The sequence below is a fragment of the Vulpes vulpes genome, chromosome 3, assembly GCF_048418805.1.
Source record: "Vulpes vulpes isolate BD-2025 chromosome 3, VulVul3, whole genome shotgun sequence".
Classification (NCBI taxonomy): Eukaryota; Metazoa; Chordata; class Mammalia; order Carnivora; family Canidae; genus Vulpes; species Vulpes vulpes.
Window position 1 is genome coordinate 122,384,288 of NC_132782.1, and position 12,253 is coordinate 122,396,540.

Consider the following 12,253-nt stretch of genomic DNA (forward strand, 5'->3'; position numbering starts at 1 on the left):
TTGAATCTAAATATTTACAGTTTATTCAACCTGTCAGGGTGTTTTTGTTTATCTACAGACTGTCTCACAACATGTCCTATGATTAACATAAAACATTGTAAAATGTCTTCTGGGGAAAATTATACAATAGCTTTTTAACTGAATTTTTCAATTTATTTCCAGTAGTATATTTTATGGCTAAATATTAAACACCTGAAATAAGAATTTATAGTGGAAAGATTGGCAGGATTCCATTTAATGAAGTCAAGTAAGAACTTAGAAAACCATAATTCTTCCAAAAAATATACTATTTTAAAAATACCATATGCTTATAAGATAGGCAGCTTTTTTTTTTTTTTTTCTGTTTCAGCAACCGCTTCACTTGGTTCATTATATTTCTTATACTTAAGTAAGGAATTCTGGAGTTCTGGAGAGAACATTAGATATAATCTACACATATTCGTTTTACAAATGAGGAATGAGGTTAAGTGACTTGCATAATTCCACATAGTTAATGACAACGTTGGGAGAAAAATTAAGAGTCAGGACTTTTAATTGAAACCCTCAGTGATGTCAGCACTCAAGATGTACAATGATTCCTCATTATTATTATTTTTTAACAGCAGGATGAAAAATTGTGTATTCAAAATTATCTTTGTTACTTATTATTATCCATTTACTTAACTATGTAATTATTTATGTATTATTCAGTTGTGGCTACTCAGTGTTCTAAGCTGATCAATTAATGTTTGAGAAGTTCTATCAAAATTTTTAAGAAATTACATTAATTCACTGTGAGCATGTTTAAAATCAGCAGACATAAAAGAAATATGAGAGACATTCCTATCTATTTACAGAAAAGAATCTTGAAAAAATATCTCAAAAACAATCTAATTTTATTGGTTAATTATATTGCCTCATGGCATGTAGAAATAAACAATTTTGAGGTTGGAATACTAATAATAGTATGACTATTATAAACCTTATAGTTTTCAGATGGATATTTGTTGATTCTGTCTTATTTTATTAGGTTTTACTGAGTAATAAAGTATTTTCTTATTTGGGTGTTACCTGGCCATACTAACATGCTAATGCACTTTTTTAAAGCACTTGGGTTTTTTGGAGTTTTTATGAGGTTTTCTCAAATTTTTATTTAAATTCTAGTTAGTTAACATAGAGTATAATATTGGTTTCAGGAGTAGAATTTAGTGATTCATCACTTACATATAACACGCAGTGCTCATCAGAGGATCCTCTGATTAAACCTATCACCCATTTAGCCCATCCCCCTTCTACCTCCCTCCACCAACCCTCAGTTTGTTCTCTATAGTTAAGAATCTCTTATGGTTTGTGAAAGCACTGTTTGAATGAGTGTCCGAATGAAAGGACTAAACAACTGTTGTACAGAAGTGCTAGGAATTATTTCCTAGTATTCATGGTTAGAGACTTTTTAAAATTTAATGTCTATATTTTCATTAGACTATATAGGCTATATAGACTATAGACTATATAGGCTATATAACTTCATTAGACTATATAGGCTATATAACTTCTGTTAATGACATGCAGAAAAACTGGAATAACTTTGAAATTATTCAAAATGCCAGCAGAAGTTCTGTGAATCAGACTTACGTGCTCAAACTTACAATCATTATGTCAATTGGATATTAACTCAGACATACTTTTGGGCCTGAGTATAATTCTGAATTAAAATGTCCATGACCCATAGATTTCTATGAAACTAGTTTCATGTTAAATTAGATTCTGTAGAAATATTCAGAAATATTCAAATGTTATAATTTTTCTCTTGTTTATACATTTTCCAGAACCAGTTTCCAGAATCTCCTGAAATTAAACTCTTTAGATAACCCTATTACTAATTATTTGTAATGTTTTTTATTAAGATTATGCAGAAATCAAATAAGTAAGTTTTAATGTATGCTTAGATGCTCCATTTTTTCTTAATAAAAGTATAGCAAATTTATGCCTTTTTATTCATAATTTGAATTTCTCTGACCTCTGCATTTCTTTATAAGTAGGAATTCCTTTTGATACTGACTCCGTTACCAGAACACATAGTAGGATCTATATTTTCATTTAAAAATTCTCATATAAATTTACCTAATAATAATAATTCCATTTAATTTTATTGAACAACTTCAGTTAACATTGAAAATATATTACTATCTTTAGGTATCTACAGTTTTTAAATTTTGTTTACCTTTTATATCAGTTTTTTATTTACCTTTCACTTATCTTATTGTATGCAATATAAACTGTGAATGGAGTAAAATCAAGTTCTAACAAATGGATGCATATAGTAAAGATTGAACCACAGAAAAACAGAATAACTGCTTAATGTTAACAGCTGATTTGTAAAACATCTCTGAGTTTTCTTTAATCCTATAAGACTATTGTTTATTTATTAATTTTTTAATTTTAATTCCAGTATAGTTAACATACAGTGTTATATTAGTTTCTAGTGTACAATATAGTGTGTCAGCAATTCTGTGCGTGACTCAGTGCCCATTGAGACAAGTGCACTCTAGAATCCCCATCACCTATTTCATCCATCCCCCCCACACCCTCCCCTCTGGTAACCATCAGTTTGTTTTCTATGTTAAGACTCTGTTTCTTGATTTTTCTGACTCTTTGTCTTTTCCCTTTGCTTGTTTGTTTTGTTCTATAAGGCTATTTTTAACATTGAAATATAAGTGATAGTTCTTCAGGTATTTAAAAATAAACTACCCATGGTCTTGGGTAACTCTTGCTCTAAATATATGTATATCCAAATACGCTGACTATACCTATGTTTATATTTTGTCAGGGTGACATCCAGCAGCTGCTGATCATAGGTGACCCCAAAGCAGCATATGACTACTGTGAGCATTATAGTCCAGACTGTGACTCTTCAGTGCCCAAGGCCGCTCAGGCTCAGGAACCGCAGATTGATGAGGTGAGGACCATAAGATCAGGGCATATTTTCTCATTTCGAGGGTATGGACCTAGTCCTGCAGTTTTGAGACTGTTTCTGTTATTCAATTTCAATTACACTATACTTTGTATTTAATAGTGTTTTACTATTTAATAATAGGAAGAAGTGATTAAGATTTTTGGTGTTTTTTCCTCTTCAGTACTCTGTTACTTAAACTTCTTAAAAATAGAGATACCTCACTTGTATACTGTGTATATAAGCATATTTCATTTTTTTGGGGGGTGAGAAAAAGATATTTATCTAAAAGCTATATTTCTGCAACATAAATATCTAAAAGCTGTATTTTGGCCCTTGGCAGTAAAATAATTAACAGACTCAAGATAAGGTGACATAATCTCTGGTGTACTTGCCTTTGGCAATTCAAGCATGTGAGAAAGTGACATTAGAGCTATCTTAGTGTTTCAGTGATGAGTATTTATTTATTTATTTTTTTAAATTTTTAAAATTTTTTCCTTTTTTTTTTCTGTGATGAGTATTTAGAGAGAATTTTTTTTTTCTGTTTCTTACAGGACTATGCTACATTTATATGTATGTTTTCTTTTTCTCCCACAAAATTTCATATAAAGAGCAATTAAATGAAAAGCAGTATGATCTAAATACAATAATTAAAACTATCCATGTCCTTTGATTCATATTATATCACTTTATTTGAAATCCAGGTGTGAAGCCATTCTTCCAGGCTATTTTTGCAAGAAAATTTATCATAATAAAATTTGACCCTATTCTCTTTCAGACCAAAGAATAAGTTCGCATAGCCATGGCAATTTTTTCAGAATTGAATATCCAAAAAAAAAAAAATACAGCATAGTATACTCTGATCCAGATTTTTTAGTAGAATCCTTTGATGTGGACCTTCTGGAAATTAAAAAACAAGCAAACTGGAAGGAATTTAGTCTTTAGTTGGCAGCAAAATAATTTTTTTTTAGGTTCTTTTTCCCTCAAGGTGAAGAGTGTTAAGTTTTAGAAGAGGGGTTTCGAAGTTTGAAAACATCAAGGCTGCCTTTATGTTTGAAAAAAGCTCAAATAACATTCTTCTTACTTTCTAAATGTACTATTTGGTGCCATCTTTTGAGCTTGACTATTTATAAAAAGTTATGTTCTTATCTTTTATTTTAATTTATTGTTATTTTTGCATGTGAGTTCGGTTAGTATTCTACTAACCACTATCTAAACACTTGAGATCTATTTGTTGACATCACTTTTTAAAGTATGATCTTGAATTCTATTGCACTATTTTCCATGACTTATTATTAATGTTTGTTTTAAAACAGGATAAAGTCTTAAGAAGCTGACAGAAAAGCAAATATGAGAGAGAAAAGAGAAATTGGTTGGGTAGTTGTGTTTCTTTTTCCACAGTTTTCCAGTACCTCTTTTTTTTCCCCTCCCCCTCAGGATTTATTTAAACAGTTTGTGTGTGTGTGTGTGTGTGTGTGTGTGTGAATTTCAAGAGGATAGGTAATATACCATCAGGTTTAGTGCTTTTACACCTTAGACATTATGTGATGATTCAGTATTAAAATTTGTAACATTTATACATGTTATACATGTTTGAGATTGCTGAGATTTATTTTGCTCCTATTTTAAGAAAGATAAGTTTTGTTCTTTTTAGCAACAGATATGGCTCTGTTTTTTGGAAGAATGAAGGTATGCTTTCTTAATATATTGCCTTGAGGTGTTTTATTACAATACGTTAATGCTATCATGTCAGTTAAACTGAGTTATTTTAAAGCAAAATAGTTTAACTTGGATAAAAACGTAAATTTTAAAAGCAAATTTGCCCTTTTCTACGTTAGCTGTTGATAATGTATTTTTAACATTCTGTTAAGTCAAACTTGTTTTTAGTAGGAATTTGAAGAGAAAAACAATGTATTGCTTTAATAAAAACTGCATGGAAATCTTGTTGGGTGATGCTATAATGGATATAGCATTTCTTACTCGTTTCTATTATTGACTGTGTTGCAATGAAGTTTTTTTCCCTATCATAAATTACATTGATACTTCAATATTAAAACCATTCTGTACACTTATGAAATAAACTGGTTAACCAAATTAGTAAACAGTCCTTATATTAGTATTGGTCCTTATATTAGCCATTAACATGTCATTATATTTCAAATATGCATTTTACTAATTGATCTGCAGATATTCTTCTTGTATGACATAGGGAGTGATGTTATTTCCAGTGAATAAAGAATGTAAAATACAGTATAGAGCATTGACCATACATGTCACACTTTATAGCACTTACTTTTCCATTAATAAATTCATGACATTGCATACTCATTATTCTAATTTGAATTAATAGATGTGTCAATTTCTTTACAAATTAACTCAAGTATGCTTTTTCCAAATTAACTTAAGTATGCTTAAGACAACTTAAATTTTGTCTAGCTTATACCCTCTAAATAACATCTTTTAAGTCATTCTTAAGATTCTATTGTTACACAACATCACATCCTCATTATACAGTGAAATGCATAATGTAGCTAGATTTGAATATAGTCATAATATCATCAAACTTTAATTTTATTTGAACCTATACAACACCATTTATATAGAAGAGTAACTAATATTAAAATTATGATGTTTGGGGATTTTCTCAAGTTATATTATTCTATTATAAGAAATTAAATGTGAAATCTATATATGGTTATTTATTAATATATTATGCAAACTATAGTATCTTATACATAGTAGCAAATGACATTCTTTTTTTATAAAAAGTGAACAAGGAAAGTGAAGCAGAGGTAAGGTAATATTTTATAGAGAGATTTAAAAAACAACTGACTTCCACATATGTATCACCTTAATCTTTTTTGTACTTAATATTTATCATATATTCTGGTTCTCAAAGATTTTTCTAACAAATTAAATAAGAAGAGATTATGACATTGCTAGAAGACCCTATCTCCTCACATACTATAATTAATGCTAGGATACTCACATACTAAAACTAAAATCATTCCATCACTGCGTGTCTTTTTGCATGTATTCATCTCATTTATTACAACTAGTTCTCTCTCTTTTAAGGCACCCCAAAATCCCTTAGTAAGAATAGAGAATCATCTTCAAAACTAGATTATAAAGCTTCATGTATACTAGTGCTACATCAACTCAATACCATCACCAAGGGGATATTGTTTAAATAAAGAAATAAGAGCAGGGGCTCCTGGGTGGCTCAGTTGTTGAGTGTCTGACTCTTGATTTTTGGCTCAGGTCATGATCTCACTGTTATGAAATCAAGCCCTACTTTAGGTTCCGTGTTCACTGGGGAGTCTGCTTGAGATTCTTTCTCTCTCCCTCCACCCTTCCCCTCTCTCTAAAATAAATAAATGAATCTTTAAGAAAAATGAAAGATAAGACCAGTCTGGTTGGTCTTCATTTGGAAAGAGTTTAAAAAGAGGAGAAACTTATGGAGGTTAGATTTTTCCACCTACAAGAAAAAAACAAAAACAAAAACATGACATGAAGTCGGCATATATTGATACATTTCTGAATACCATTCTCCACTTACGATGCATTAAACTGTGCATTTGAAAAATCTGCCCTTTGTGTGTTTGCTTATTGTCTTTTGTTTTTAAAACTCATTATCAATGCACTTGGTTTTGAAAAGTATGCTTAATTTTAAAAATCTCCAGCATAAAATAAACTGTCAAATCTTTTTTATGATTTACTTCAATCTGTCAGGTAATAGCTATATAAATTTAATATTTCTTATTCCATCATGATTGACCATAACTACAGAAAAAATATTCATTATACAATATTCAATCTCCATTAATGTCTTTTTGATATGTATCTAAATTAAATATTTAATCATTTTATTTATTTAATGATGTTATTAATAATGTCTACATTAACTTTCCTAGAAGTAGTTGGCATTATATCTTGATTGCAGAGTCATGAAGAAACAAATATTCAGTGTTCTATATGTGCATTTTTCTATTTTACCAAATTCTGTACGAATTCAATTAGAATAAAGCTCTGTTGAAGTTCTTTGTATGTATATTCATTGATAATGAAGTTATTAATGAGTAGAAAACATTATGAATCCATTTGAATTAATTTTATCAAATCAGAGTTTTGACAATCGTAAAGAAAACTAAAGACGTGTCTATGTTTATATTTCAATATGACCTTTGGCAGAACCATCCAGAAAGTTCACTTTAGTGAGAATATTTCATCAAAGGCCAGATGTATAATGTTGCCAAGGGATCAGTTTTGGACATGTCTCATTATAGGTCTGTGGAATTTGTACTCATTTGCATTACTATAGTTAATAGAGCTTATTAGAAGGCACGGTGATCACAATTTTTAAAAGACACATAGTCAACAGTTATTTTTTTGGCAGATCAAAAGGCTTTTCTGGCATTTTTGAAATGCCAAGAAATCCAGTTGGGGGTATAATTGGAATTTCACCAGATAAAATACTGAGGGAATTCCAAATAGGTTGCCTTTAGCATATAAATACTAAAGATTCAGCTTATTGAGTTTGCTGCTTAATATTTTATGTATACATGACCTTGGTTTACTTATAGTTATTTTTGTGAAAATGATTTATATATATTTCACAATAGCTATATTCTTGTTTACAAATTAAAGTTTTGATAGAGATAGTTAACTTTGAAGTATTACATTATTTTCCATGTCATTCAATATGTATGACAGTCTTGTACATCCCTCTATTAAGAAACATACCTCTTTCCGACTCAATTATTTTAATACAGAAGGATCTAGTATAAAATACTATTTTCCAGTGTGAGTTCAGTTTCATTAGTTTACAAGGTCTAAGTGCTATGCTTTTTTGATAGCAAAAAAAGCAATATTTTTGAAAGCAAAAATAATGTATTAACCAGAGACAGATCTAATTTTGAATCTTTTAATGTTCCACAAGTATTCTGTGCTCGTTTTGATCTGAAATCTCTAGCAATGAAAAATAAAATCTAAAATTTATTTAGAATTTATTTAGATTTATTTAGAGATTCTAAATAAATTTTAGATTTTAGTCTTTCATTAGTTTCAGTATTCTGTATAGGCTCCTATTCCTTGCATTTCCTTACCTCTCCCCTTTTGACTCACAGCATACACATTCTTTCATACGTGGAAAGACTACTCTCCATATTTTAAATTTTAAGCATGTAGTTTAATGGGGGAGAGGGAAGTACCCATTGAAATTACAGTAAAATTCTTAAAGAGGGGCCTTGTGCAACAATTTTTACAAATAAAAATTAACATGAATATTTAACCACTGCAACCATGTACATAACTACTGTGTTCAAAATAAGTCATTAGCTATAGGTTTTGAATATTAATTAATTTTGAATTAATATTCAAAATTTTTAGTTTCATCACAATCCTAATCACAATTCCGCTCTTAAAAAACCTGCTTTGTCACTCCTATGTTATTATACTCTGTATAGGAAAGTATAATACTTCTTGTAATACAAAATAACATTTAAATAACAGCATTTCCTTGCCTCTTAACCTTTACCACAAGTAAAAGTTAAGACAGTTACCACTTTGTTGTTAGTATTACTTGCAACTAACAAAGTCGCCTGATATTTTTTCCTTTGCAATGTAGTATGCACCTGAGGATATAATGGAATATGACTATGAGTATGGGGAAGCAGAGTATAAGGAGGCTGAATTTGTAACAGAGACACCCACTGTAACTGAGGAGACAATAGCACAAACCGAGGTAAAAACAAAGAAGCACCTCTGTGTATGGTGTCCTGTTTGTTATTCCGTGGTTTCCTATGTCCACTGTTCTTCAAACTCATCATGAGCCTTTCATTCACCTGATTTCTATGAACCAATAACTGTGATTTTTATTTGACAGTAGCCGTCCTGAAGGAATGTTGCTCATTTTGCTTTGCTTGTTCTTCCTTTCATCCATGCTCTTCATTTCCCTTTCCACTTTATTTATGTTTCCCATTCCATCTTTCACCACGTTTTACAGAAAAAGAAATCCAATTTCAAAAAGAAGACGAGGACAGTGGCCACTAACTCAAAGGAAAAATCCAAAAAGTTTACACCCCCTAAATCTGAAAAATTTGCGTCCAAGAAGAAGAAAAGTTATCAAGCAGCAGCAAAAGCCAAACTAGGGGTAAAGGTAGCAAAGAAAAAGCAATCAAGATCTGTCCTAGATAAGCTGGAAGATCTCTGATGATGAGTCATTGTCCTAACCCAACTAGATAAATGCTCATTTGGCTAATCTGATAACCCAATTAAATCATGATTTCCCTCAGTTTGGGATTACTTTACATTTTTATAATTGCTTTTCTTTTGAATTTATCACTAGGCAAATATTGTTGATGATTTTCAAGAATACAACTATGGAACAGAGGAAAGTTATCAGACAGTAGCTCCTAGACATGTATCTGGGCCAAATGAGGTAAGGTCATTGACACTATTAAGTCCTTGTTCAAATTTTTTACATATGTAATATTTCTTAATACACTTCCCTCTGGGAGAATCTATAACCTGTGAGAAGTTCCTTCTTTTTATCCCCTTACTGAGGTAAGAGGAACAATAGCAGTGGTTCACTGTTACTGGAAACAGGTCTTTGACAATCAGTCAATTCAGATTTTGCATGACTCTTTGCTTCATGCAAATGCAAATTGATTAAACTGAATTGGCTGCTATCACTTTCTTGATTGCTCCTGGGATTGAGCAAGCTTTTCAACATGTTGTGATGAAAGGTATTCACAGCATGATTTTTCTGTGAGGAGATTCCTCTAAAGTGAAAATTGTATCATGAAATGATACAATTAGAATTTATTTCATCTGACCAATAAACATGCATTATTATGACAACAGACTTCTTGAGAAAATGTAGTCTTAGTGGACTTTAATAGCTATTTACATTTTCAAACTTGTTAGGAGTATATGTTTATGATTAAATTAATATATCTTACCCTTTTTCATTCTTTTCTATGAAAATGCTTAAGCACATACAGGTATAAACCAGTCTTTCTGAATTTCATATTATGCATACATTCTTATCATGAAAAACTAAGTGTACAATTCCGTTTACTTTTGTGAAATACTTGTCATGCTAGGTATGAAGAATACCTGAGTCATTTACCTGTAAGAACATTTATATAACATGTGTCCCAGTGACGCAAATGAACCCAGTGGTGCATTAAATGCAGACACATACTTTAGTATAATATTTAGGATAAGAACAGATTTTAAGTTTCATGTAGTCCAAATTAATCATTTTCCAGAAATAGTTATCTTTAGTCAAGATGTCTATTTGTCTAACCAAATCACCTAGTATTTTTAGTTCAGAACTGTGAACATAGTAATATTTGGATTTTGGATAATATGCACCCCTTGTAAATAATGTCCTCCTTGTCTAAGAACACAAAAATATTATGGTTATTGGACATTTTATTTTGGTTTCCAATTGCTAAATTAATCATTTAGCCACTTTTTTTACTTACATGATTCTGTGTACTACTATTCAATACTGTTCTGTTATCTAGATTCACTATTTTATAGAAATTAAGTTACTTACAATGAAATTCGAAGAGTAGAAAGATAAATTATGTAGTTTAAAACTCATCAAAATCATAATATGGATAAAAATTGCATAATAAATATGGTTTAGACTTATGCTATAAATAAAGAATTATTTATGTGAAAAAGAAAGTACACAAGTTTTTTTTTAGGCTTATTTTTTAATCTCAGGGAATATTATTGATATATTTACTTGAAAGTGTACATTTATTCTCTACTCTTTATGAGATTGTACAGTGATATATTTTATTTCATTGTCTTGAATTTTGAGGAATATAATTTATACTGTATTTGCTTTATAGAAATCTGGTGATAAAATATTTCCTTATATACTTGATATTCTATAAAAATTGCAATGATAAGTCTCAACATTGGCATTAATATTTTATTTTTGTGATTGAAAGTCAAATTTACATGGTAAATTAACCAATCTATTAGGCTAGTCAATTTTTCTGGTAGCAGTTGTATTTCATAATGATCTGTGAGCTTTAAAAATTAAGCAAAGTTTTAATAATCATGCATATTTCATTATTCAAATCTTAAACTATAAAGTAAATATAAAATTGACTAACAAGTTTTTATTTTTTCAATGGAACAAGCAAATACACATGCTGAACCATGTGAATATTTGCAGTTTATTGGGAAAAGTACTTTGAAAGCAATATTTCCTTGTACATACCAATGTACAAAAATATTTCTTTCAATGATACTGAAAGGCTATCTTTCTCGGCCTTCAGGCTTGCTTGAGTAGCATTTAAATTGCTTCCCGTCACATTCCATCAAACTGTAATTGCAAATGCTTACCTTGCTTTACTAACAGTAAACTTCATGTTCTTCAACTCCTTGCAACTTAAATTAATAGCCAAATCCAGTTGAAGAAGTATTTACTGAAGAATATCTAACTGGAGAGGATTATGATTCCCAGAGGAAAAATTCTGAGGATACACTATATGAAAACAAAGGAATAGACGGCAGGGACTCTGACCTTCTGGTAGATGGAGATTTAGGCGAATATGATTTTTACGAATATAAAGAATATGAAGATAAACCAACAAGCCCCACTAATGAAGAATTTGGTCCAGGTGTTCCAGCAGAAACAGATATCACAGAAACAAGCGTAAGTCAGTATTACGCTCTGTGTCATTGTATGTCTTATTTTTGGAGTATTTTCACATTTATCCTCATGTCTTCTCAGGTGTAAAATACAAGCTGTGTTCATATGTAAATTGTGAATATTTTTCACTGTTAGGATGTCTTGATAGATTCTTCCTCTTGGGAATCTTCAGCAGTATAGCTTTGCCTACACTACCTGGGTCTTCATTTGAAAGGATAGTCTTGAATAGAATTGTATTCAAATTGTCTTGTTATTGATAAGATTAAAATAGTTCTCATTTTGGATAGTAAGTCTAATTTCTGATTTTTAGATTATTTGATTTTTTTAATTGTGAAAAAAATTTTTTTGGTGATGCTCAGTATGGTACCATATTTGTTATTTTTTTTACCTTTTGACCTCCTTCACCCATTTCTCCCACCCCTCACCCCCACCTTTATTTTGTTAAATTTAATTTGATGACACTTTTTTCTTTATGCCTTGGAATAATAATTGAGGTCTACAGATGTCTTTATCTTTCTATAATATGTCTTTAAGAAACAATTACTTAATTTCATTCAAAAATTGTATTAATGTTCATTATGTTTTCCTTTTTATATTTTCGGTATCTAAACATTTAATAGGTTTCTTTTTTAAAAAACACA

General features: G+C 30.1%; 1 protein-coding gene across 4 annotated transcripts in view; it reads left to right on the forward strand.

Moving 5' to 3' along the window:
* The window catches only part of COL11A1 (collagen type XI alpha 1 chain), a 197,086-nt gene that overhangs the window by 59,473 nt on the left and 125,360 nt on the right, over window positions 1–12,253 (forward strand). For 2 of the 4 annotated variants that reach the window (XM_072754482.1, XM_072754484.1), the window contains exons 5-8: window positions 2,807–2,935; window positions 8,556–8,672; window positions 9,276–9,368; window positions 11,361–11,615. In XM_072754482.1, the coding sequence (XP_072610583.1) occupies window positions 2,807–2,935; window positions 8,556–8,672; window positions 9,276–9,368; window positions 11,361–11,615 (594 nt within the window). Of the gene's footprint in view, window positions 1–2,806; window positions 2,936–8,555; window positions 8,673–8,933; window positions 9,087–9,275; window positions 9,369–11,360; window positions 11,616–12,253 lie in introns of all 4 variants that reach the window. The other 2 variants (XM_072754481.1, XM_072754483.1) reach the window with 2 other exon arrangements.